Genomic DNA, 23,011 nt, shown 5'->3' on the forward strand with positions numbered 1-23,011 from the left:
GGAGGGGGGGGAGAAGGGAGGGGGGGGAGAAGGGAGGGGGGGGGAGAAGGGAGGGGGGGGAAGAAGGGAGGGAGGGAGGGGGAGAAGGGAGGGAGGGAGGGGGAGAAGGGAGGGAGGGAGGGGGAGAAGGGAGGGAGGGAGGGGGAGAAGGGAGGGAGGGAGAGAAGGGAGGGAGGGGGGGAGAAGGGAGGAGAGGGAGGGAGGGGGGGGAGAAGGGAGGGAGGTGGGGAGAAGGGAGGGAGGTGGGGAGAAGGGAGGGAGTTGGGGAGAAGGGAGGGAGGTGGGGAGAAGGGAGGGAGGTGGGGAGAAGGGAGGGAGGTGGGGAGAAGGGAGGGAGGTGGGGAGAAGGGAGGGAGGTGGGGAGAAGGGAGGGAGGTGGGGAGAAGGGAGGAGGTGGGGAGAAGGGAGGGAGGTGGGGAGAAGGGAGGGAGGTGGGGAGAAGGGAGGGAGGTGGGGAGAAGGAGGGAGGTGGGGGAGAAGGGAGGGAGGTGGGGGAGAAGGGAGGGAGGTGGGGGAGAAGGGAGGGAGGTGGGGGAGAAGGGAGGGAGGTGGGGAGAAGGGAGGGAGGTGGGGGAGAAGGGAGGGAGGTGGGGGAGAAGGGAGGGAGGTGGGGGAGAAGGGAGGGAGGTGGGGGAGAAGGGAGGGAGGTGGGGGAGAAGGGAGGGAGGTGGGGGAGAAGGGAGGGAGGTGGGGGAGAAGGGAGGGAGGTGGGGGAGAAGGGAGGGAGGTGGGGGAGAAGGGAGGGAGGTGGGGGAGAAGGGAGAGGGAGGTGGGGGAGAAGGGAGGGAGGTGGGGGAGAAGGGAGGGAGGTGGGGGAGAAGGGAGGGAGGTGGGGAGAAGGGAGGGAGGAGAGGGAGGAGGGAGGAGGGAGGGAGGAGGGAGGAGGGAGGGAGGAGGGAGGAGGGAGGGAGGGAGGGGAGGGAGGGGGGAGGGAGGGGGGAGAAGGAAGGGCTGGGGTGTGGGGGGAGAAGGGCGGGGGGGAGGAAGGGGCGGGGGGGAGGAAGGGGCGGGGGGGAGGAAGGGGCGGGGGGAGGAAGGGGCGGGGGGAAAGAGAAGGGAGGGAGGCTGAACGGGCCCAAGACTTCGGGCGGGGCCCGCCCACAGCACCGGAGTTAAAGGTAGGTGGCCGGGGGGCAGTCGTGTCGGGTCCGGCTGGGGGGCGGGGGGAGTTGAGAGAGCCAGCTGAAGGGAGGAACCAGGAGCTGGGCGTGGGTGGTGCAACCTGATCCACGCCGCCCCAGTGAGCCCATTCGGCCAGGGCTAGGGGCGGCGTGGTTGGGCCCATCCCACAGAGTTTTGGGCACCTGGAGCTACTGCACATGCGCGCCTGTGCAGAGGTCCCGGCACTGTTTTCAGCGCAGGGACCTGGCTCCGCCCCCCACAGCTTGTGCTGCGCCACGCCCAGCTCCAGAGGACCTGCAGGGAGCCAGAGAATCTGTAAGTATTTTTTAGGCGCACTTTTGGGCACGAAAAACGGGCGTCCAGGTCGGGGCTGCGCCGTTCTAGGTGCGGCCCGAAACTTGGGCCCTATATTTCTCTGTTAAGAAGTAAAATTTGAGGAAGAATAATTTCCGGACCTCACTTTCCAGCAACCAGTTTAAAAAAAGCATTAGCAGGGACCCAGAAGCAGAGCTCCTATATGGAGAAGCAAAAACAACTTTTTACAGAAGTGTCACCCTTCAACAAATATTAGATCTGCTCACAAGAAAACTAAATCAGCACTCACTTGCAATGTTGATTGAGTACCAGCCTGAACATTTGCATTTTCCTCTTCAAAAACACAGCCCCGGTTGATAGCATTTGTAAATGAATATGTTCTTCCCCAGCTCGATGTGCGTTTATGCCTCGACTGTTGAATGATCTTTAAAAGCAAAACAAAATTAGATTTTACGTAACATTAATGCCAAGATGAACAACCCTGGAAATAGAACAAACCTCCTTTCCATTATTCTAACCAGTCTACCAGCATTGACAGATAGCCAAAAATTCTATCATTCCAGAAACTAATCAGCTGTCACTGTACCATGCAACAAACAGCAAACTTGTGTAGATGAACATAACATAAGAAATAGGAGCAGGATTAGGCCATTTGGCCCATCGATCTGCTCTGCCATTCAATAAGATCATGGCTGATCTGATCAGAGACTCAGTTCCACTTCCCTGCCCGCTCCCCATAACCCTTTACTCCCTTATCGCTCAAAAATCTGTCTATCTCCACCTTAAATATATTCAATGACCCAGCCTCCACAGTTCTCTGGGGCAGAGAATTCCATAGATTTACAACCCTCAAAAGAAATTCCTCCTCATCTCAGTTTTAAATGGGTGGCCCCTTATTATGAGACTATGTCCCCTAGTTTTAGTTTCCCCCATGGGTGGAAATATCTTTTCTGCATTCACCTTGTCGAGCCCCCCCATTATCTTATATGTTTCAATGAGATCACCTCTCATTCTTCTGAATTCCTATGAGTATAGGCCCAACCTACTCAATCTATCTTCATAAGTCAACGCCCTCATCTCCAGAATCAACCTAGAGAACCTTCTCTGAACAGCCTCCAATGCAAGTATATCCTTCCTGCTGCCGGGGTGGCAACTCCCTGAGGAGCTCCCCTGACAAAACAAATTTAACCTTAGAAGTCATCCGACAACTTTTCACACTCAACCTCCTCCCCTCCCAATGTCTAAACTTTCCCTAACTTTAATAGACCCTAATTGGGGGTACATTTTCTTAAATTTTAACTTTCAACCCTTATTCCTATAATCCATAAACTCCGGCCGACCTCGGGCGCAAATCTTCCCTCCGAAACTCTACATCACTCTTCGACGACAACCGGACCACCAGCGACGACCGAGCCTCCTGCTGCAGCAGCAAGTTGGACCTCTTCCCTCCTTCAGCGACCTTCTCTGGCGATCTCCTTCGACGTTGACTCAGCTGCCTCATCCGATCCCCGATCCTCAACGATGCACGGTGAACCAGGTGAGCCTCCAACGACGATCGGGCCCACTCCCCTCCAGCGGCGACGATTGGGCCTCTCCTCCTCCTTCAACGATGGCTGGACCTCACCTCAACGGCAATCGGCCTTTCTTCCCCTTCAGTGACGACTGGACCTCTCCTTCCCCGCTGATGACCTGGCCTCTTCTCCCCCAGCACGTGGTGAGTACCGTGGCTGTGACCACCCTGAGCTTCCACATTGAACTCCAGGGGACCGCTGACCCTCTCAATGCCTGCCCCCAACCAGGCAGCAGACCACCTACCATCAAGGGCGCTACCCAGCGCCAAGCTTTCGGCCAATATCTTGCCGTAGGCAACTAGGCTCATACAGCAGTGTCTGGTCTCCAGTCATCTTGGATTCCAGTCATCTTGGACCCCCTTGCCACTGGACCAAGACTTTGCTCAGCTAAGCCCATGTGGTTGCAACGACAACCTCACGTTAAAAGAACTCACGAACAGGCATCTTCCACTCATTTAATATGAAGTTCGGGACCTGGAACGTCAAAACCCTAATGGACAACAACAGCAACAAGCCGGAACGCCGCACCGCCATAGTTGCCCGGAAACTTATGATTTGACATCGACAACGCCGCCCTAAGCGACACCTGACGGGTAGGGAAAGGCCAGCTCAAGGAACATGGTGGAGGTTATACCTTTTTCTGGAAAGGAAAACCAGGGGAAGAACGCCGCCTTCATGGAGTCGGCTTCACCGTCAAAAATGAACTGGTCGGCAGTCTCAAAGACTCCCCCTGCGAGATTAACGAATGCCTGATGACCCTTCACCTTACCCTATCTGAGAACCATTGCGCCACAGTCATCAATGCGTACGCCCCAACACTCGATGCAACGGATGAGGCTAAAGAGGGTTTTTATTTCAACCTTGAGACATCCCTGTCTTGCATCCCCAAGGACAACAAATTGATCCTCCTCGGAGACTTTAATGCCAGGGTCGGCAAAGACACAGCCCTCTGGGGAGGCATGATTGGCAGAGAGGGGGTAGGGAAATCCAACTCCAACGGCACCCTACTCCCGACAAAATGTCTGGAACGCGATCTTCTCATCACCAACACTCTGTCCCGCCAGAGGGACAAATACAAGGCATCGTGGCAACACCTTCGCTCCAAACACTAGCACCTGCTGGACTATGTCATCGTCCGAGCCAAGGATCGCAAGGATCTGCGCATCACCCGTGCCATGTCAGGAGCTGACAACTGCTGGACGGACCATCGCCTAATCCGATCCATCATCGATATTAGCATTGCCCCAAAGCAGAGGGGCAGCAGAAACAGTGCCACAAAAAAATTTATGCCGGGGCACTTAAAGACCCAGCTAAGAGACCCCGATACAGCCAGCGCCTCACAGCCAATCTGGCGTGCCCTGATGACCCTGAAATGCTCAATGACCACAGCGCTTGTTCTGCCCTCCAGGCCTCCATAACCAGTGCCTGTGAAAAGACACTTGGTTACTCAACCAGAAAACACCAGGACTAGTTTGATGAAAATGATCAAGAGATCCAAGAACTATTAGATCGTAAGTGCAGAGCATTTTTGAGTCTCAAGCCACAACCAAACTTGGGAGCTACAAAGCAATGTTACAGACAGCTCAAGGCTGAGGTCCAACAAAAAACCCGGGACCTAAAGAACAGGTGGTGGATGGAGAAAGCGCAGGTGATACAACAACTAGCCGACAGCCACGACATACGAGGATTCTTCACTACTCCCAAAGCCCCACCCCACTGCTGGCCAAGAACGGGGAAACACTCATCAAGGACACCGAGGCTGTCAGGGCCCGCTGGAAGGAGCACTTTGAAGATCTCCTCAATCGAGACTCTGCCTTTGACTTGAGTGTTCTCAACTCCATCCCGCAGCATGCAACCCGCCACCACCTCAGTGAAACTCCAACGCTGCACGAGGTAGGCAAAACCATAAAACAGCTCAAGAATATCAAGGCTACGGGTGCGGATAGAATTCCTGTTGAGGTGCTAAAATATGGCGGAGAAGCGCTGTTGGCGCGGATACATGACCTCATCTCTCTCATTTGGAGGGAGGAGAGCATGCCGGGAGATCTCAGAGATGCAGTGATCGTGTCCATTTTTAAAAAGGGGAACAAATCCGACTGCGGCAACTACAGGGGAATCTCCCTGCTATCAACCACTGGGAAGGTTGTCGCTAGAGTTCTCAACTGTCTTCTCCCTGTGGCCGAGGAGCTCCTCCCGGAGTCACAGTGCGGATTTCGTCCCCTATGGGGAACAACGGACACAATCTTTGCAGCACGACAAGTGCAGGAAAATTGTAGGGAGCAGCACCAGCCCCTTTTTCGATCTTACAAAGGCCTTTGACACTGTCGACCGTGAGGACTTATGGAACGTCCTCCTCCGTTTTGGGTGCCCCCAAAAGTTTGTCAATATCCTTTGCCTGCTCCACGACGACATGCAGGCCGTGATCCTTACCAGCGGATCTGTGACAGACCCATTCCACGTTCGAACCGGGGTCAAACGGGGCTGCGTCATCGCTCTAACCCTCTTCTCAATCTTCCTCACTGCCATGCTCCACCTCACTGTCAACAAGCTCCCCGCTGGAGTGGAACTAAACTACAGAACCAGTGGGGAGCTGTTTAACCTACGCCGCCTCCAGGCCAGGTCCAAGATCAGCCAAACCTCTGTCGTTGAACTGCAGTACGTCTACGCCTGCGTCTGCGTACATTCTGAGGCTGAACTCCAGGATATAGTCGATGTATTCACCGAGGCATATGAAAGCATGGGCCTTACGCTTAACATCCGTAAGACAAAGGTCCACCACCAGCCTGTCCTCGCCGCACAGCACTGTCCCCCAGTCATCAAGATTCACGGCGTGGCCCTTGACAACGTGGACCACTTCCCATACCTCGGGAGCCTCAACAAAGGCAGATATTGATGTGGATATTCAACATTGCCTCCAGTGCGCCAGTGCAGCCTTCGGCCACCTGAGGAAAAGAGTGTTCGAAGACCATTTCCTCAAACCTACCACCAAGTTCATGGTCTACAGGGCTGTAGTAATACCCGTCCTCCTGTATGGATCAGATGCATGGACGACTTACAGAACACACATCAATTCGCTGGAGATAGAAACATAGAAACATAGAAAATAGGTGCAGGAGCAGGCCATTCAGCCCTTCTAGCCTGCACCGCCATTCAATAAGTTCATGGCTGAACATGAAACTTCAGTACCCCCTTCCTGCTTTCTCGCCATACCCCTTGATCCCCCGAGTAGTAAGGACTTCATCTAACTCCCTTTTGAATATATTTAGTGAATTGGCCTCAACTACTTTCTGTGGTAGAGAATTCCACAGGTTCACCACTCTCTGGGTGAAGAAGTTTCTCCTCATCTCGGTCCTAAATGGCTTACCCCTTATCCTTCGACTGTGACCCCTGGTTCTGGACTTCCCCAACATTGGGAACATTCTTCCTGCATCTAACCTGCCTAAACCCGTCAGAATTTTAAACGTTTCTATGAGGTCCCCTCTCATTCTTCTGAACTCCAGTGAATACAAGCCCAGTTGATCCAGTCTTTCTTGATAGGTCAGTCCCACCATCCCGGGAATCAGTCTGGTGAATCTTCGCTGCACTCCCTCAATAGCAAGAATGTCCTTCCTCAAGTTAGGAGACCAAAACTGTACACAATACTCCAGGTGTGGCCTCACCAAGGCCCTGTACAACTGTAGCAACACCTCCCTGCCCCTGTACTCAAATCCCCTCGCTATGAAGGCCAACATTCCATTTGCTTTCTTAACCGCCTGCTGTACCTGCATGCCAACCTTCAATGACTGATGTACCATGACACCCAGGTCTCGTTGCACCTTCCCTTTTCCTAATCTGTCACCATTCAGATAATAGTCTGTCTCTCTGTTTTTAACCACCAAAGTGGATAACCTCACATTTATCCACATTATGCTTCATCTGCCATTCATTTGCCCACTCACTTAACCTATCCAAGTCACTCTGCAGCCTCATAGTATCCTCCTCGCAGCTCACACTGCCACCCAACTTAGTGTCATCCGCAAATTTGGAGATACTACATTTAATCCCCTCGTCTAAATCATTAATGTACAATGTAAACAGCTCGGGCCCCAGCACAGAACCTTGCGGTACCCCACTAGTCACTGCCTGCCATTCTGAAAAGTACCCATTTACTCCTACTCTTTGCTTCCTGTCTGACAACCAGTTCTCAATCCACGTCAGTACACTACCCCCAATCCCATGTGCTTTAACTTTGCACATTAATCTCTTGTGTGGGACCTTGTCGAAAGCCTTCTGAAAGTCCAAATACACCACATCAACTGGTTCTCCTTTGTCCACTTTACTGGAAACATCCTCAAAAAATTCCAGAAGATTTGTCAAGCATGATCTCCCTTTCACACATCCATGCTGACTTGGACCTATTATGTCACCATTTTCCAAATGCGCTGCTATGACATCCTTAATAATTGCTTCCATCATTTTACCCACTACTGAGGTCAGGCTGACCGGTCTATAATTCCCTGTTTTCTCTCTCCCTCCTTTTTTAAAAAGTGGGGTTACATTGGCTACCCTCCACTCGATAGGAACTGATCCAGAGTCAATGGAATGTTGGAAAATGATTGTCAATGCATCTGCTATTTCCAAGGCCACCTCCTTAAGTACTCTGGGATGCAGCCCATCAGGCACTGGGGATTTATCGGCCTTCAATCCCATCAATTTCCCCAACACAATTTCCCGACTAATAAAGATTTCCCTCAGTTCCTCCTTCTTACTAGTCCCTCTGACCCCTTTTATATCCGGAAGGTTGTTTGTGTCCTCCTTAGTGAATACCGAACCAAAGTACTTGTTCAATTGGTCTGCCATTTCTTTGTTCCCCGTTATGACTTCCCCTGATTCTGACTGCAGGGGACCTACGTTTGTCTTTACTACCCTTTTTCTCTTTACATACCTATAGAAACTTTTGCAATCCGTCTTAATGTTTCCTGAAAGCTTCTTCTCGTACTCCATTTTCCCTGCCCTAATCAAATCCTTTGTCCTCCTCTGCTGAGTTCTAAATTTCTCCCAGTCCCCAGGTTCGCTGCTATTTCTGGCCAATTTGTATGCCACTTCCTTGGCTTTAATACTATCCCTGATTTCCCTGGATTGCCACGGTTGAGCCACCTTCCCTTTTTTATTTTTACGCCAGACAGGAATGTACAATTGTTGCAATTCATCCATGCGGTCTCTAAATGTCTTCCATTGCCCATCCACAGTCAACCCCTTAAGTATCATTCGCCAATCTATCCTAGCCAATTCACGCCTCATACCTTCAAAGTTACCCTTCTTTAAGTTCTGGACCATGGTCTCTGAATTAACTGTTTCATTCTCCATCCTAATGCAGAATTCCACCATATTATGGTCACTCTTCCCCAAGGGGCCTCGCACAATGAGATTGCTAATTAATCCTCTCTCATTACACAACACCCAGTCTAAGATGGCCTCCCCCCTAGTTGGTTCCTCGACATATTGATCCGAAAACCATCCCTTATGCACTCCAGGAAATCCTCCTCCACCGTATTGCTTCCAGTTTGGCTAGCCCAATCTATGTGCATATTAAAGTCACCCATTATAACTGCTGCACCTTTATTGCATGCACCCCTAATTTCCTGTTTGATGCCCTCCCCAACATCACTACTACTGTTTGGAGGTCTGTACACAACTCCCACTAACGTTTTTTGCTCTTTGGTGTTCTGCAGCTCTACCCATATAGATTCCACATCATCCAAGCTAATGTCTTTCCTAACTATTGCATTAATCTCCTCTTTAACCAGCAATGCTACCCCACCTCCTTTTCCTTTTATTCTATCCTTCCTGAATGTTGAATACTCCTGGATGTTGAGTTCCCAGCCCTGATCATCCTGGAGCCACGTCGCCGTAATCCCAATCACATCATATTTGTTAACATCTATTTGCACAGTTAATTCATCCACCTTATTGCGGATACTCCTTGCATTAAGACACAAAGCCTTCAGGCTTGTTTTTTTTTAAACACCCTTTGTCCTTTTAGAATTTTGCTGTACAGTGGCCCTTTTTGTTCTTTGCCTTGGGTTTCTCTGCCCTCCACTTTTCCTCATCTCCTTTCTGTCTTTTGCTTTTGCCTCCTTTTTGTCTCCCTCTGTCTCCCTGCATTGGTTCCCATCCCCCTGCCATATTAGTTTAACCCCTCCCCAAGAGCACTAGCAAACACTCCCCCGAGGACATTGGTTCCGGTCCTGCCCAGGTGCAGACCGTCCGGTTTATACTGGTCCCACCTCCCCCAGAACCGGTTCCAATGCCCCAGGAATTTGAATCCCTCCCTGCTGCACCACTACTCAAGCCACGTATTCATCTGCGCTATCCTTCGATTCCTACTCTGACTAGCACGTGGCACTGGTAGCAATCCCGAGATTACTACTTTTGAGGTCCTACTTTTTAATTTAGCTCCTAGCTCCTTAAATTCGTTTCGTAGGACCTCATCCCTTTTTTTACCTATGTCGTTGGTACCAATGTGCACCACGACAACTGGCTGTTCTCCCTCCCATTTCAGAATGTCCTGCACCCGCTCCGAGACATCCTTGACCCTTGCACCAGGGAGGCAACATACCATCCTGGAGTCTCGGTTGCGGCCGCAGAAACGCCTATCTATACCCCTCACCATTGAATCCCCTATCACTTTCGCGCTCCCACTCTTTTTCCTGCCCTCCTGTGCAGCAGAGCCAGCCACGGTGCCATGAATTTGTCTGCTGCTGCCCTCCCCTGATGAGTCATCCCCCCCAACAGTACCCAAAGCGGTGTATCTGTTTTGCAGAGGGATGACCACAGGGGACCCCTGCAGTACCTTCCTTGCACTACTCTTCCTGCTGGTCTTCCATTCCCTATCTGGCTGTGGACCCTTCTCCTGCGGTAAGACCAACTCACTACACGTGATACTCACGTCATTCTCAGCATCGTGGATGCTCCAGAGTGAATCCACCCTCAGCTCCAATTCTGCAACGATATATCATCAACGATGTCTCCGCAAGATCCTACAAATCCCCTGGGAGGACAGACGCACCAACATCAGTGTCCTCGCCCAGGCTAACATCCCCAGCATTGATGTACTAACCACACTTGATCAGCTTTGCTGGGCAGGCCACTTAGTTCGCATGCCAGACACGAGACTTCCTAAGCAATTGCTCTATGCAGATCTCCTTCATGGCAAACGAGCCAAAGGTGGGCAGCGGAAACGTTACAAGGACACCCACAAAGCCTCCCTGGTGAAGTGCGACATCACCACTGACACTTGAGACCCTAGCCGAAGACCGCCCTAGGTGGAGAAAGTGCATCCTGGAGGGCACTGAGCTCTTCGAATCTCAACGCTGCGAGCGTGAAGAGGTCAGGCGCAGGCAGCAGAAGGAGCCTGTGGTAAATCAGTACCGCCACCACTCCCCCTTACCCCGACAAATATCTGTCCCACCTGTGGGTCTGTGGCTCTTGTGTTGGATTGTTCAGCCACCAAAGAACTCACTTTAGGAATGGAAGCAAGTCTTCCTCGCTTCCGAGGGACTGCCTATGATGATGATCCTTCCTTAAATACGGAGACCAAAACTGTACACAATACTCCAGGTGTGGCCTTACCAATACCCTGTACAGTTGTAGCAGGACTTCCCTGCCTTTATACTCTATCTCCCTTGCAATAAAGGCCAACATTCCATTTGCCTTCCTGATTACTTGCTGTACCTGCATATTAACTTTTTGTGTTTCATGCTCAAGGACCCCAGGTCCCTCTGTACTGCAGCAATTTGCAATTTTTCTCCATTTAAATTATAATTTGCTTTTCTATTTTTTCTGCCAAAGTGGATAACCTCAGATTTTCCCACATTATACTCCATCTGCCAGATTTTTGCCGACTCACTTAGCCTGTCTATATCCCTTTGCAGAATTTTTGTGTCCTCACAATTTGCTTTCCCACCCACTTTTGTATCAGCAGTAAACCTGACTACATTACACTCGGTCTCTTCATCCAAGTCATTAATATAGATTGTAAATAGTTGAGGACCCAGCACCAATCCCTGCGGCACCCCACTAGTCACTGTTTGCCAACCGGAAAATAACCCATTTATCCCGACTCTCTGTTCTCTGTTAGTTAGCCAATCCTCAATCCATGCTAATATATTACCCCCAACCTCATGAACTTTTACCTTGTGCAGTAACCTTTTGTGTGGTACCTTATCGAATGCTTTCTGGAAAATCCAAATACACGACATCCACTGGTTCCCCCTTATCCACCCTCCCATCCCCAAAGAACTCCAGCAAATTTGTCAAACATGATTTCCCTTTCATAAAACCATGCTGACTCTGCTTGACTGAATTATGCTTTTCCAAATGTCCTGCTACTGCTTCCTTAATAATGTCGTTTTCCCAACGACAGATATTAGGTTAACTGGTCTATTGTTTCCAGCTTTTTGTCTGCCTCCTTTTTTAAATTAGGGCGTTACATTTGCGGTTTTCCAATCCGCTGGGACTGCCCCAGAATCCAGGGGATTTTGGTAGATTACTATCCACTATCTCTGCACTCACCTCTTTTAAGACCCTAGGATGTAAGCCATCAGGTCCAAGGACCTTTAGGCGCATTATTTTACTGAGTACTACTTCATTAGTGATAGTGATTGTATTAAGTTCCATCCGCCCTATAGCCCCTTGATTATCCACTATTGGGATGTTTTTAGTGTCTTCGACCGTGAAGACCGATATAAAATATTTGTTTGACGTCTCTGAAATTTCCCTGTTCTCCATTATTAATTCCCCAGTCTCATCCTCTAGGGAACCAACATTTACTTTAGCCACTCTTTTCCTTTTTATGTACCTGTAGAAACTCTTACAACTGTTTTTATATTTCGTGCTAGTTTACTTTCATTATCTATCTTCCCTCGCTATCATTTTTTTAAGTTGTTCTTTGCTGGCTTTTAAAAGTTTCCCAATCCTCTGGCCTCCCACTAGTCTTGGCCACATTGTATGCCCTTGTTTTCAATTTGATACTGTTACACTCATAATAAATGGAGAGACTGAGTACTGTGTATAATGAAGTGTGACCTTAGCTCCTTTATTAAGATTCCAGAGTGCAGGTACCTCGTAGGTGGCCTGCTTATATATTGTGCTCCCATGAGATGATGGGATCCCTTGGGACTCCAACATGTGGGCCCTCTGGTGGTCAGGCGTGATGCAGGTTACAAAGGGTTAAATACATAACATCACTCCCCCGTGAAGTCACTAGTATGCTTATTTACAAGCTGAGATGATCTGGGGCTTTGCGCTCCCTTGTCGATCATCTCGGTACAAATGCTGGTGTGGGTGGGTTGGTCAGTTCTTCACTGGGCTGTTGGGCAAGCTGGCCCTACCGGGCTACTGGGGATTATGACCACAAAACCGAACTCAACTATGATGTCAGTTGCCACTTGTGTGTGTGTGTGTGTTGGAAGGTCAAAGTTGGTGGTGTCCTCTTCAGGTTGTTCATAGCTGTTGTTGAACCGCAATTTGATTTGGTCCAAATGTTTTCTGTGCGTTTGTCCATTGGTCAGTTTGACCTGAAACACACTATTCCCCTCTTTGACTGTGACCGTGCCAGCGAGCCATTTGGGACCATGTCCATAATTGAGCACAAACACAGGATCATTGGTCTCAATATCGCCTGACAAATTTGCACGGTCATGGTACACACTTTGTTGATGCCGCTTGCCCTCTATGTGATCATGGAGATCATGGTGAACAAGAGAGAGCCTTGTTTTTAGCGCCCTTTTCATGAGCAGCTCAGCTGGGGGAGTCCCGATGAGTGAGTGAGGTCTGGTGCGGTAGCTGAACAGCACTCGGAACAACCAGGTCTGCAGGGAGCCTTCTGACACACATTTCAAGCTTTGCTTGATGGTCTGAACTGCCCGTTCTGCCTGGCTGTTGGATGTGGGCTTGAATGGGGCAGATGTGACATGCTTGAGCCCGTTGCGGGTCATGAATTCCTTGAATTCTGCACTGGTGAAGCACGGCCTATTGTCGCTGAGTCGGACATCATGCAAGCCGTGCGTGGCAAACATGGCTCGTAGGCTTTCAATGGTGGCCGTGGATGTGCTTACAGACATTATTGCACATTCAATCCATTTTGAGTAAGCGTCCACGACAGCTAAAAACATTTTGCCTAGGAATGGGCCCGCATAGTCTACATGGATCCTCGACCAAGGTTTGGATAGCCATGACCACAAACTTAGTGGTGCCTCTCTGGGTGCACTGCTCAACTGAGAGCAAGTGTTGCACTGGCGCACGCATGACTCTAAATCTGAGTCGATGCCAGGCCACCACATGTGAGATCTGGCTATGGCTTTCATCATTACGATGCCTGGGTGGGTGTTGTGCAGTTCGCAAATAAATGTGTCTCTGCCTTTCTTGGGCAAGACCACGCGATTGCCCCACAAAAGACAGTCCGCCTGCAGGGACAACTCGTCTTTGCGTCTGTGGAACGGCTTAATCGCTTCCTGCATCTCCACTGGGACACTGGACCAGCTCCCATGGAGGACACAGTTTTTTTTTACCAAGGACAGCAAAGGATCCTGGCAGGTCCAGGTCCTGATCTGGCGGACCATAACGGGGGACTTCTCGTTCTCAAATGTCTCCATGACTAGAGTAAGTCTGCTGGCTGTGCCATTTCCACCCCGGTGCTGGGCAATGGTAGCTGACAGAACATCTGCGCCATTCTCTGTGCCCGGTCTGTGGCAGATTACATAGCTGTATGCCAACAGCGTGAGCGCCCATCTTTGGATGCGGGCAGAGGCATTGATATTAATCCCTTTGCTCTCCAAAAATAGCGATATGAGCGGCTTGTGGTCAGTTTCAAGCTCGAACTAGAAGCCAAATAAGTACTGGTGCATTTTTTTTTAAACCCCGTAAACGCACGCCAGAGCCTCTTTTTCAACCATGCTGTAAGCCCTCCTGGATGCATACGCATGTTGTAACACACACCCGACCCCGTATGACAAAGCATCGCAAACTAACACTAATCGTTTACATGGGTTATACAGAACAAGCAGTTTGTTAGAACACAATAAATTTCTGGCTTTCTCAAAGGCAGCCTCTTGTGAATTCCCCCACATCCAATCGTCTCCCTTGCGCAGGAACACATGTAGGGGTTCTAGCAGGGTGCTTAACCCAGGTAGAAAATTGCCGAAATAGTTAAGGAGTCCCAGGAACGACCGCAGCTCCGTCACGTTCGGTGGTCGTGGCACGTTCTTGATGGCCTCCATCTTGGCGTCGGTGGGTCTGATGCCATCTGCTGCGATTCTCCTTCGTAAGAATTAGACGTCCTGTGCCAGGAAAACACACTTCGAGCGTTTCAACCTGAGCCCCACACAATCCAACCGACTAAGAACCTCCTCCAGATTCTCCAAGTGCTCCATGGTGTCCCGACCTATAACCAATATGTCGTCCTGGATGATCACAGTGCAAGGAACCCACTTTAGCAAGCTCTCCATATTCCGTTGGAAGATCGCTGTGGCCGATCGAATCCCGAACGGGCACCGGTTGTAGATAAACAGACCTTTGTGCGTGTTGATGCAGGTGAGGCCTTTCGAAAACTCCTCCAGCTCCTGCGCCATATAGGCCAAGGTCAGGTCCAGCTTGGTGAACGTCTTCCCTCCAGCCAGGGTCGCAAATAGGTCGTCTGCCTTGAGTAGCAGGTACTGGTCCTGCAGCGAAAAACGGTTAATCGTTACTTTATAGTCCCTGCAAATTCTAACCGTACCGTCCTCCTTGAGTACCAGGACAATCAGACTGGCCCAGTCATTGAATTCCACCAGCGCGATGATGCCTTCACATTGCAGCCTGTCCAGCTCGATTTCCTTTTTCACGCATCATGTACGGTACCGCCCGAGCCTTGTGGTGGATGGGAACCAAATGGATCTGCACTTTCGCCCCCGAAAAGCTTCCAATGCCTAGCTCGAATAACGACGGGAACTTGCTTAGAACCTGGGTACATGACGTGTCGTCGACGGACGAAAGCGCTCTGATGTCGTCCCAGTTCCAGCGGATTTTTCCCAGCCAGCTTCTGCCAAACAACGTGGGGCCATCCCCTGGCACAATCCACAGCTGGTGTTCGTGTACTGCTCCATCATAGGAGACTTTGACTTCAGCACTGCCAGTTACAGGGATTAGTTCCTTGGTGTCAATCCTTAGCTTGGTGTGAATGGGGCGGGGCTTGAGCCGGTGTGCCTTCTTTCCCCACAGCCTGTCGAAGGCCTTTTTACTCATTATGGATTGACTTGCCCCCGTGTCCAGCTCCATAGATACTGGAATGCCATTCAGTTCAACTTTCAACATTATTGGTGGGCATTTTGTCGTGAAAGTGTGTACCCCGTATACTTCTGCCTCCTCAGTACGACTTTCCAATTCAGTCTGATCCACTGTGGATCGATCTTCCTCTGCAATATGGTGGTTTGCAGGGTTTGCAGCTCACCTGCACATTCGTTAGAGGTGTCCCATTGTTCTGCAACCATTGCACACATAATGCTTAAAGCGACATTGATGGGGTCGATGATCATCTCCGCAGCGCCAACAGGATGTTAACTGCCTCGCATTAACAGATGATGGCGGACTCTGGGTCAATTGAGGTCGGACCTCAGCAGCCGGTGTGTACGTTTTGCCATGTACATTTCTGTTCAAAACCGACGTTACTTTATGCACAGTACTGGCCGAAACTTCTTTGTTCTGCGAAATCTGCTTGGTGTTGTCGCTACTGGACATAAATGCCTGGGCTATCATTATGGCTTCACTCAGATTCGGAATTTCTACAGTCAACAGTTTGTGAAGGATTATCTTATGTCTGATGCCCAGTACAAAAAAGTCTCAAACCATTTGTTCTAGGAATCCCTCAAATTCACAATGTCCTGTGAGGCGCCTTAGTTTGGCGACATAGCTTGTCACTTCCTGGCCCTCCGATCGTTGACATGTGTAGAACCGACATCTCGCCATCAAAACGCTTTCCTTAGGATTTAGGTGCTCCCGGACCAGCGTACACAATTCTTTGTAGGATTTCTCTGTTGGTTTTGCCGGGGTCAGGAGATTCTTCATGAGGCCATAGGTTGTTGCCCCACAGACAGTTTGGAGGATTGCCCTTCGTTTGGTGGCATTCTCGTCCCCTTCTAGCTCGTTAGCCACAAAGTATTGGTCGAGCCTCTCCACGAAGGCCTCCCAATCGTCCCCTTCTCCAGGATGCCAACTGTTCTTTGCATTTTCACACGGTTGTTCGTTACCTCATTGCCAATTGTTACGCTCATAATAAATGGTAAGACTGAGTACTGTGTATAATGAGCAAGTGTGACCTTAGCTCCTTTATTAAGATTCCAGAGTGCCGGTACCTCGTGGGTGGCCTGCTTATATACTGTGCTCCCAAGGGATGCTGGGATCCTTGGGACTCTAATTGGTGGACCCTCTGGTGGTCAGGTGTGATGCAGGTTACAAAGGGTTAAATACATAACAGATACCATCCCTTATTTCCTTAGTTATCCACGGATTGATCATGTATGAATAAATCTATACAGTCCCCACAATGCCAAATCTGGAGATTTGCCTAGAATGCCATCTATGAGCCAGATGTCTGTGGTGTACAGTAAGACATTGAGCCATTCTTCTGTAATTGCTATTTTCTTTCCTTTTATCAAGTATCCACTTTGTTTTTATTTCTTACAAGATGCACATACCTGACATACATGCCAAAGAGACAGAAAGAGGACAACAGAGGACAGACACAAACAAAGCAAACTTTCTAATGATATTCACACACACACACAGAATGGCTCAGGCAAGATAATTTAACATGAAGCTGAACTTGAGAAAAAAAATGCATTTCTATTATTACTTATTACATTACTCAAACATCCCAAAACACTTCACATAGAATGACTTACTTAGAACATAATGCATGGAAAAAGAAAAGGCCATGTAATCTTTCACAAACAATGTCCAATCTGCCCTACCATGGACTATTCCCATTCTTTTCATTTCCTAAATAAATAATCTATAAGTTTCTACTTACTACCCACCCCTCCAAAAAAGGCAAATAGGACAAAACTCTGAAATTTTATTTAATTTCATGGCCCATATTATTCATTCTTTGAAAGACACTCCTAGAGACAGGAAAAGACCATTAGTAATCAAAATAACTACGATATATAGATAGACTGAGGTGTTTTGGGATAGATATAGAGTAAATACAAAGTTTCCTTCCTTCAAAGGAAGACACTTCTGTTAATGCTTTTAATAATTTAACCTGATCAATTTATGTAATCAGATTTGCAATTACAAAATACATTTTTGCCTGAGAAATTATAATTTTATAAATCGAATTAAGTCATATGGGGACATCTTATATTACTATTTGCTCTCCTTTTCAAAGCATCAAGCACTCATAGGTCAAGTACAACATGACAAAATGCAGAGTACGGTCCCTGCACAAGATCCCAGGAATGTCTTAAATCAATCTCAGAAGCACATCCACTGCTGCACCTATATGAATTGATCAGTTTCACTCAACAGCAAACCTTGTGGCTGTTCTGGAAGACTTTTACCCCATCATTTTATACTTGGACTGAATGCAAACCCCAAAGGAGACAGAAGTTTTGAAAAATATATGCAGGCCAAGAAATCAACACTGCCAGTTGTGAATACTTGTTTTGTCTCTTAGCCAAGAAAGCATAAATGACATGAAAATAGAAAAAGTGGTTAATTGCTCTCATGCCCATTTTAAAATTCGTATTTGTTTACCTCTTTGTTATCGGTCAGTGTTTCAGAAAGATGTTCTGGATGGTCAATTACATCTTCGTCGGTCTCCACCTTTTCTGGCTCTGCCATAAATGAAGGTTTGTTTTCTTGCAAAATCCATTTCCGATAAACCTTCACAACTTTTTTTATTGCTGACGCTTCACACGATGGTAGTAGAAAACCCTAAAAGTATGACACACAAATTAGATATGCAAGTTCCACTAACTATCACATCTGGCGAAGTATATTTATATTTTTATACAAGGTAGTTACTTGGAAGTAAACCTTCGTTTAATTATATTTTAAACTGGAAACTTATGAGAAGCTCGATTGATTGATTGAAATCTTTCCACTTATTTATTAATTGAGAAATTCAAAGAATTTGTTCTCAAAAGAAAGTTCTGTGACAGCAGGAATTCCTTCAAACTAATCTGAACTACAGGAAGTAGTATGAGGGCTAATGTATACTGGGTGGCCATCAGATAGTAGGGGGTCACCCATGTGAACAGTAATGGTTAAACAGTTGCATTTTGTTACAATATCCTTTATTTTCAACAATTCAACTCATTAGATTTGCCTTTCAATCTCTAGAGGAATCAAGCAGTGCTATAAGTACCAAAGCAGGACAAGCATTACTTGACAATGTGAGGGGGGAACCTGGAATTGGGGGGAAAAAATGATAATTGATTAAAGTGACTACTCGGTTTTATAAATCAAAACTTACTTTCCGAAACCATTTCCCATTTATGCTACTGAGTTTGCAGATGATTGGAATAATCGACAGACACTTTGTTGTAAGGTTCAATTCTGAAGCAGTTTCCTTTGATATTTCACAGGATGGAAGGAACTTAACAGCAAGAAGGAATGCCTATTAAAGACAATTTGAACTGGATTGACCTGCCTTGGTTATAAAAGCAGCTTCCAGTTTTATTTTCCTTCTCTCTGAGCACTAGATCATTTGAAATGCCTGAGGGAACAAGCGCTGTTCTACCTTTGCAGCATAAAGTGGAGATTTGAAACAATGCCCCAAACTAGCCAAAAGATCTGGTGAAACATTTAAAAATATTATAGTCCACACTGCCTAATCTGTAATAAAACAAGAGTAAAATCATGAAAACCGGAGTCCAGATCACAAACGTAGACATGACAGTAAAGACCTGAATGCTGCGAACACATACCTGTGTTGGACATTGTATGCCCTATGCTCTTATAAACAACAGAGGGAAGTCACACTATTTTCTGATAAAGGATACATACCTGAAATGTTGTAACCTGTTTATTCTTTTTAAAATGTTAAATAAAGACAACAACGAAGACAACCTGCATTTATATAGCGGCTTTCACGACCACTGAACATCCCAAAGCGCTTTACAGCCAATGAAATACCTTTTGAAGTGTAGTCATTGTTGAAATATAGGAAACACAGCAGCTAATTTGCACACAGCAAGCTCCCACAAACAGCAATATGATAATGAATAGCTAATCTGTTTTTCTTATGTTGGTTGAGAGATAAATATTAGCCAGGACATTAGGGATAACTCCCTTGCTCTTCTTCGAAATAGTGCCATGGGATCTTTTACATCCGCCTGAGATGGCAGACAGGGTCTCGGTTTAATGCTTCATCCAAACCTCCAACAGTGCAGCTCTCCCTCAGTACTGTACTGGAGTGTCAGCCTATATTTTTGTGCTCAAGTCTCTGGAGTGGAACTTGAACCCACAACCTTCTGACTCATCGGGAAATACCTTCTATGTATTGCTAGCATTTTCTTATTTTATTTCACATTTATTCTGTACTGCTAATACTGTAATTTTTAAATACATTTTATGCTATTATCTGTATTTAGCACTGCATTAATTTTTCTGCGAATGAAAGCCAAAACATCAAGTTCAGTTCCACTGTCTAATTAGCACTGCAGTCCAGTGTACATAAGTGCAATAATTCACATGTAATGATGAATCAAATAGAGGGGTACTCAAATCAATTAGTGATTTTACTGCAGAATGATACTACTGGGTCATTCTTGGATCAACCAGTCCTGGTATATATTATATGAAAAAGATACATTGACGGTCATACTCTCCCAATCTTAACATAAGAATTAGGAGCAACAGTAGGCCATTCGGCCACCTCGAGCCTGCTCCGCCATTCAATAAGATCAAGGCTGATCTTGCAGCTCAACTCTACTTTCCTGCGCTATCCCCATATCCCTTGATTCCCTTAATATTCAAAAATCTATCGATCTCGGTCTTAAATATACTCAACGACTGAGCATCCACAGCCCTCTGGGGTAAAGAATTCCAAAGATTCACCTCCCTCTGAGTGAAGAAATGTCTCCTCATCCCAGTCCTAAATGGCCATCCCCTTATTCTGAGACTATGATCTCTGGTTCCAGACTCCATAGTCAGGGGAAATATCCTCCTTGCATCTACTCTGTCAAGCCCTGTAAGAATTTTATATATTTCAATTAGATCACCTCTCATTCTTCTAAACTCTTGAGGTGCTGTCTTTTAGATAAGACCTTAAACCGAGGTCACATCTGCTTTCTGTAAAAGTTTCCATGGCACTATTTCGAAGAGGAGCAGGGGAGTTATCCCTCGTGTCCTGGCCAATATTAATCCCTCAATCAACATCACTAAAAACAGATTACCTGGTCATTATCAGACTGCTGTTTGTGGGAGCTTGCTGTACACAAATTTGCTGCCGTGTTTCCTACATTACAACAGTGACTACACTCCAAAAGTACTTCACTGGTTGTAAAGCGCTTTGAGACGTCCGGTGGTCACGAAAGGCGCTATATAAATCCAACTCTTTCTTTCTTTGCGAATATAGGCCTAGTCTACTCAATTTCCCCTCATAGATAATTCCCCCTCCCCCATCCCAGGAATCAGTTTGGGAGGTGGCTACAGAAATAGTGGATGCATTGGTTGTCAATTTCCTCTATGGCAAGTATATCCTTCCTTAGGTAAGGAAACCAAAACTGTACATAATACTTCAGGTGTGATCTCACCAGGGCCCTATATAATTGCAGTAAGACGTCTTTACTCTTATTCTCAAATCCTCTTGTAATAAAGGTCAACATACCATTTGCTTTCTTAATGGCTTGCTGTACCTGCATGTTAGCTTTCAGTGATGCATGACAAGGACACCCAGATCCCTCTGAACACCAACACTTCCCAATCTCTCAGCATTTAAAAAACACTCTGCTTTTCTATTTTTCCTAACGAAGTCCATAACTTCACATTTCTCCACATTATATTCAATTTGCCATGTTGTTGCCCACTCACTTAGCCTATCTATATCCCCTTGAAGTCTCTTTGCATCGTCCTCACAACTTACATTCCTACCTAGCTTTGTATCATCAGCAAACTTGGATATATTACATTTGGCCCCCTCCTCCAAATCATTGATATAGATTGTGAATAGCTGAGGCCTTGCGGTACCCCACTAGTTAGTCTGCCGACCCGAAAATGACCCATTTATTCCTACTGTTTTCTGTCCATAAACCAATCCTCAAGCCATGCTTGTATATTACCCCCAATTCCATGAACCTTAATTTTGTTTAATAACCTCTTGTGTGGCACCTTATCGAATGCCTTCTGAAAATCCAATACACTACACCACTGGTTCCCCCTGATCTATACTGCTAGTTACAGCATCAAAAAACTCCAACAGATTTGTCAAACATGATTTACCATTCATAAATCTGTGTTGACTGCCCAATCCTATTATTATTTTCTAAGTGCTCTGTTACCACATCCTTAATAGATTCTAGAATTTTCCTTATGACTGATGTCAGACTAACTTGTCTGTAGTTCCCCATTTTCCCTCTCCTTCCTTTCTTAAATAGTGGGGTCACATTTGCTACCTTCCAATCCACAGGTACCTTTCTTGAATCTATGGAATTAAGTTGACAACCAATACATCCACTATCTCTATAGCCACCTCTTTCAAACCCCTAGGATGTAGGCCATCAGTTCCAGGGGATTTATCGGCTTTGTTTTCCCACTCTTATCCCTTCTCTCCCAAAAATTGAAAGTACCTCTAAAGATCAGTAAATGTTGTTTCTTGGTTATATAATATGTGCTTCGACAACATGGGTGACAGAGGGAATAGTAATTAATACAATTTACAAGGATCTAGCAAGTCAGAAAAAATGGAGAGCAAAGGAGGTGTTATAGCCCTACACGTCAAGAGACACCTGGGAGGTTAGAGAGGTTCAAGATGAAGGGCCCAAGTTTCCACATGATTTGCGCCTGATTTTTAGGAGCAACTGGTGGAGAACGGACTATCTTAGAAATCGCAATTCTCCACATTTTTTTTTCTGCAGTTCTAGTCAGGTAGAACAGTTCTACTTTGGAACAGAATTTTTTCTTCAAAAGGGGGCGTGTCCGGCCAGTGACGCCTGATTTGAAAGTTTCCACAGTGAAAATGTACTCCAAACTAAAGTAGAATGGAACAAGTGAAGATTTTTGTAGAACTGAAAAAACCTGCTCTACACATTAAAAAAATCAGGCGCAGGTTACAAATTAGGCGTCCAGAACGAGGTGGGGGGGGGGGGAAGGGAAGTCATTAAATTCTACAATAAATCCTTATTTATACTTATACGAATATTATACAAATAAATCCAACCTGAATAAACATTTATAAGCAAAGAAAAGATTAAATAAACCATCTTCCTACCTGTGTGAAAGTGCTTCAGGCAGGCCTTTCGGGACCGAAGGCTAAACGGGCCGGCCCGAGACTTCGGGCAGGGCCTGTCCCCGGCACCAGATTTACAGGTAGGTGGCGTTGGGTTGGGTCGGGTCGGGGAGGTTCGGTTCGGTACGGGGGGTGAGGGAGAGAGAGAGGGAGAGAGGGGGGGGGAAAAGAGAGAGAGAGAGGGAGAGGGGGGGGGAAAAGAGAGAGAGGGAGGGAGAGGGGGGGTAGGAGAGAGGGAGGGAGGGAGGGAGAGACTGAGGGAGGGAGGGAGAGGGAGAGGGAGAGGGAGAGAGAGAGAGAGAGAGAGAGAGAGAGAGAGAGAGACGGGAGAGGGGGGAAGAGGTCAGGTCGGATCCAGTCCGGGAGCGGGAGTCGGGTCGGGTCAGGGGGCGGGAGCGCGGGTCGGGTTGGGTCCAGTCGGGGGGGCGGGGAGCTGGAACAGGAGCGCGGGTCGGGTCCAGTCGGGGAGGCGGGGAGCGGGAACAGGAGCGCGGGTCGGGTCGGGTTCAGTCGGGGAGCGGGAACAGGAGCGCGG

General features: G+C 47.5%; 1 protein-coding gene across 1 annotated transcript in view; it reads right to left on the reverse strand.

The window, feature by feature from the left end:
• Positions 1 to 1,582: 1,582 nt before the first annotated feature.
• LOC139259393 (ral GTPase-activating protein subunit alpha-2-like) overlaps positions 1,583 to 23,011 on the reverse strand; it is a gene marked incomplete at both ends in the record, with an annotated part of 117,663 nt that continues 96,234 nt past the window's right edge. The window contains 3 exons of the mRNA XM_070874859.1: positions 1,583 to 1,635; positions 1,727 to 1,861; positions 17,781 to 17,960. Coding sequence (XP_070730960.1) covers positions 1,583 to 1,635; positions 1,727 to 1,861; positions 17,781 to 17,960 — 368 coding nt within the window. The remainder of the gene's footprint in view (positions 1,636 to 1,726; positions 1,862 to 17,780; positions 17,961 to 23,011) is intronic.

Source organism: Pristiophorus japonicus, unplaced genomic scaffold (genome assembly GCF_044704955.1).
Source record: "Pristiophorus japonicus isolate sPriJap1 unplaced genomic scaffold, sPriJap1.hap1 HAP1_SCAFFOLD_994, whole genome shotgun sequence".
NCBI classification, from domain to species: Eukaryota; Metazoa; Chordata; class Chondrichthyes; family Pristiophoridae; genus Pristiophorus; species Pristiophorus japonicus.